Consider the following 4,020-nt stretch of genomic DNA (forward strand, 5'->3'; position numbering starts at 1 on the left):
CTAAATGTAAAAAGGACATTATGTGTTGCATCCAAAAACGATGTGATTAAAACATTATCAGAAAAGGAAGGGCAATGAAAATCCTAAAATCTCCAACTCAGTCACTTCCTGCAGATTAATGGAGAGTAAAGTCCAGTCAATCTGCCACCCTCTCGGCCGGATGTTTTGGGGAGGGGGGGGGGGAACTAGAACAAAGACCTCTCTGTGGTCAGTCGGCTTTCTCAGGGCCAGCAAAGCTCGCCTCAGCAACACATGTGAAAATGATTAACTCGCTCGGTACCGGAGGTTTGCTAAGGAATAGAGACAAACTCTTATCTGGCTGGCCAAAAATTGTCAGTTTAAAATGACCTACTTTCTCTGCTCAACGCACGGGCTATTCGTACTGTATCTCCTCTTGTGCACTTACAAGGCTCTTATGGAGAAAATAAGAGATATCAAAAAAGGTGTGTGTGTGTGTGTGTGTGTGTGTGTGTGTGTGTGTGAGTGTGTGTGCCCATAGTGTGCGCGCGCGCGCGCGTGCATGTGTGTGTGTGTATGTTTGTGTGTCACCCAGTGTGTGCGTGTGTGTGCACATTGTGTGCCTGTGTGTACCGTTTGTGTGTCATTATATATGTCAGTTATAATGTGTGTGTGCAGTGACGGTGTGAATGTGTGTGTGACGGTGTGTGTGTGTGTGTGTGTGTGTGTGTGTGTATGATGTATGCTGGTGCAATTTGTGTGTGTGTATGTATATATATATATATATATATATATATGTGTGTGTGTGTATGTGTGTGTGTGTGTGTGTGTGTGTGTGTGTGTGTGTGTGTGTGTGTGTGTGTGTGTGTGTGTGTGTGTGTGTGTGTGTGTGACCGTGCTGAGAGAGAAAGAGAGAGAGAGGAAGCCGATAATCGTCTGATTCTGCAGACTCGCCGAGAGGCGGCCGGGGTTCGGCACCAGGCTGATGAAAACGCAGAATAATCCATCAAAACAACACTCTAACATCAAGTTTTAGAAACCAGAAAAACGTATCGTAACTCCATAGGTTTTGTGGTGTTTTGCGCACTGCTGAAACGCGTTTAACACGACGTGAATCGCCGTGCGTTAACGTAGCGAAAACGTCCAAAACACAGACACCAAAACTCGATGTTTTACCGTGTTTTGCACCCCGCTAAAATCCCAGGGATTTTATTGCGTTACTGCAGTTTTTCTAACTTGATGTGAATCGCACAGGTATAATGCCACAAAAATCAGTTGATTAACGTCATGTTTCATGTTATATGCCACCTTATAGTGCCAAAACGTGACTTTTCGCCCAGTGTGTGCCCCGCGATTTGTAAAATGTTTTACAAATCACATAAATGCGCCCGATATCATCATCTCCAAAGTAAAGGGATCTATTGAGAGAAAAAAAAGTCATTGCTTTTTTTGTCCCATCGCTTGGAAATTCGGGTCGCTTCCTCCCAGTGGAAAGCTAGCAGTAAGAGAGTCACGCTACCCCAAAGTCAAGGGATATATTAGTCCCGTTTCGCAGTTATCCCATTTCACCCCCATCCCATTTTTGCGACATTTCACAGGCCAAGTGTCATTTTACCACCAAATCATGTACCATTAGCTCCACGTCCCATTTTGGCGCAATCCCGTTTCGCCGTTATCCCATTTAGCCCCCATCCCATTTTCGCGACATTTCACAGGCCAAGTGTCATTTTACTATCGTGTCATACCACTAGCGCCACATTCCCTTTTGTCGCCATGCCGTTTTGCCGTCATCCCATTTCGCCGCCATCCCTATTTCGCGACATTTTGGATTGTGGCAAACATGGGATTTCGCGTAAACGGAATGTCTCCCTGGTTGAATAACGCAGTATAGTAGTATAGTGATGCTTGGCAAGAAGAATAAATCAAGAATCAAGATGGCGGACGAGTAAGGACACGCCTGTTTGGCTCTCTCCCGTGTAAATGTTAGTTTGGTCGAGTTCTGTGGTGTTGTGACAGGTGTGGTCTGTTGGATAGACATGTGATGATCTCAGCGCTTTGTAACTTCAAGTAGGTGATAATATGCTTGTGATTTGCCGCATAATGTGAAGATTTTTGACATTTCCTTGTGAGTCTGTTGTCATTTTGCATCGACCGGAGCATGTCCCCCGTGCTATTACTCATGACATCTTGTGCTGCTATACGTCTTTGCACGTGCTGATGTGTGAGGTGTGACAATCGTCTTTCGCCTTTCTCGTTTTCTCATGACACAGGCGCCAGGAGAAGTATTTAAGTTCTCAGAGGGATCTGTCTGTATTAGGTGTCTGTTTTGTGTATGCCACAAGTACCAAACATAAATTGTGGACATTTCTAAAGCGAGACTGTCTGCGAGACTGTCTACATTACGCGTACGCGTAGTTCTGAGCTGCTATTAACTTGGACTTTTTGCAATATTTTTCTCGACATTGCCGTCGACAGTGGTTACCAAGAGTGTGTCGATGTCTAAGCGCTTAGCCTCACCGCTGCAAGACCTTGAGAAGCGGCCGTGCCCCAGTGACAGTTTATCGGACCCGGACGAGACGATCATCACCTGTTCCAACGAGCTGGCTTCGAGTACACCAAAGCCAAAGGGGAAGATGAGCCAAGAAGACCAACTGAAGGAAAAGATCACGACCTTCCTGTCCGATCCAGACATACTTAAAGTCTTGTCCAAAGCTGTGGCATCCCAGGTTATCGCTGAGTTTCGCAAGGAACTAGGCGACCTCAAGACGGAAGTTGCACATTACCGTGCGGAGGTGGAGAAACGCGACTCAGAGATTGTCCAGCTCCGGGAGAAAATGGATGACTTGGAACAATACAGTAGACGGAACTGCATCCGAATCAACAACATCCCGGAGATGGACAAAGAAGACACCGACATTGTTGTTAAGGCTGTTGGGAAGTCTGTCGGCGTTGACCTTACTGACGCGATGATGGACAGATCTCATAGAGTCGGTAGGAGACCTGGCCCAGGAGAAACATACAACAGAGCGATCATATGCAAGTTCACTTCGTTCAGGTTCAAGCTCTCTCTTATGAGGAACAAGAAGAACTTGTCCCAGACCGACCCCAGGAAGATCTTTCCTGATCGTGCTTGGCCAGCTGCCCGGACGCCCACCCCAAAGCTCTTCATCAATGACGATCTGACTCAGGCTCGGTCAGAATTAGCCGCCAAAGCCAGACAACTGAAAAGGGAGAAAAAACTCGAAGACACCTGGGTGCGAGATGGTGTAGTTTTTGCTAAGCAAGGCAGTGCAGTTTCGAGAGTCACTACCATGCGAGGCCTCCTCGCTCTTCTGTAACTGTATATGTGTTACCTTACAATCAGCTTGCTTCCAGTGCTGTGTTCCAGACTTTTCTTCCCTGAATTTAATGAGGTAGCAATCGTTTATAGTAACAGAATATGGAATTGATTTACATATGTTCTACTGATGCTTCTCATTGATACCTGGAATACTTGGAATATACATTCAAACGTGATATACAATAATATTAAGTTGCTATTATTGATGATACATTGGCAACGGAACATGTGCCTATTGGTGGTATTGCCTGTCGCACGAGCCTTGGTATGCAGTTATCACCGATGTAGAGCAACGTGACGGTATTCAGCACAGAAACTCTGTCTTTGTAACTGTCCCGTGCCTTGAGTGATGTTGACCTACTTGTCGCATCAGCCGTGCCATGTGTGTGACTGGTGCGAGTGTGTAAAAGCAGGCCATATCAGTAACCAAAACAGAATTATATGTCACTCCAGTCCGCGTGCTCGCCTGCTTCAACCCCCCCCCCCTCTTGTTTCCTGGTATGTTGAAATGAGAGAGAGCCAATGGCCATATGCCTAAAAGGTTTCGTTTGAAGCGTTTATTTATAATTATTATCTTTTGATATGTTTCGTACTTGTTTACATTTTCCCGATCAATAATTTTCTTGTTCTCTTTGTTGGTGTTGTTTGTGGTGATTGTCTTGTTATTTTATTCTTATTTCACTCTCATCCTGAGACATTGTCAGATGATGTTGTTATTCTCT

The 4,020-nt window shown here is 45.4% G+C and overlaps 1 protein-coding gene across 1 annotated transcript; it reads left to right on the forward strand.

The window, feature by feature from the left end:
* The first annotated feature begins 2,453 nt into the window (after positions 1 to 2,453).
* On the forward strand, positions 2,454 to 3,296 carry LOC138955342 (uncharacterized). The gene has a single exon (XM_070326953.1). It carries the CDS (start codon positions 2,454 to 2,456, stop codon positions 3,294 to 3,296), a length of 843 nt encoding a protein of 280 aa, XP_070183054.1.
* Positions 3,297 to 4,020: the final 724 nt, after the last annotated feature.

This window comes from Littorina saxatilis, unplaced genomic scaffold (assembly GCF_037325665.1).
Source record: "Littorina saxatilis isolate snail1 unplaced genomic scaffold, US_GU_Lsax_2.0 scaffold_96, whole genome shotgun sequence".
In the NCBI taxonomy this organism is placed as follows: domain Eukaryota; kingdom Metazoa; phylum Mollusca; class Gastropoda; order Littorinimorpha; family Littorinidae; genus Littorina; species Littorina saxatilis.

What these genes read in the sequence shown, in the direction of transcription:
- LOC138955342 (XM_070326953.1), top strand. Translation starts at nt 2,454, where the DNA reads ATGTCTAAGCGCTTAGCCTCACCGCTGCAAGACCTTGAGAAGCGGCCG.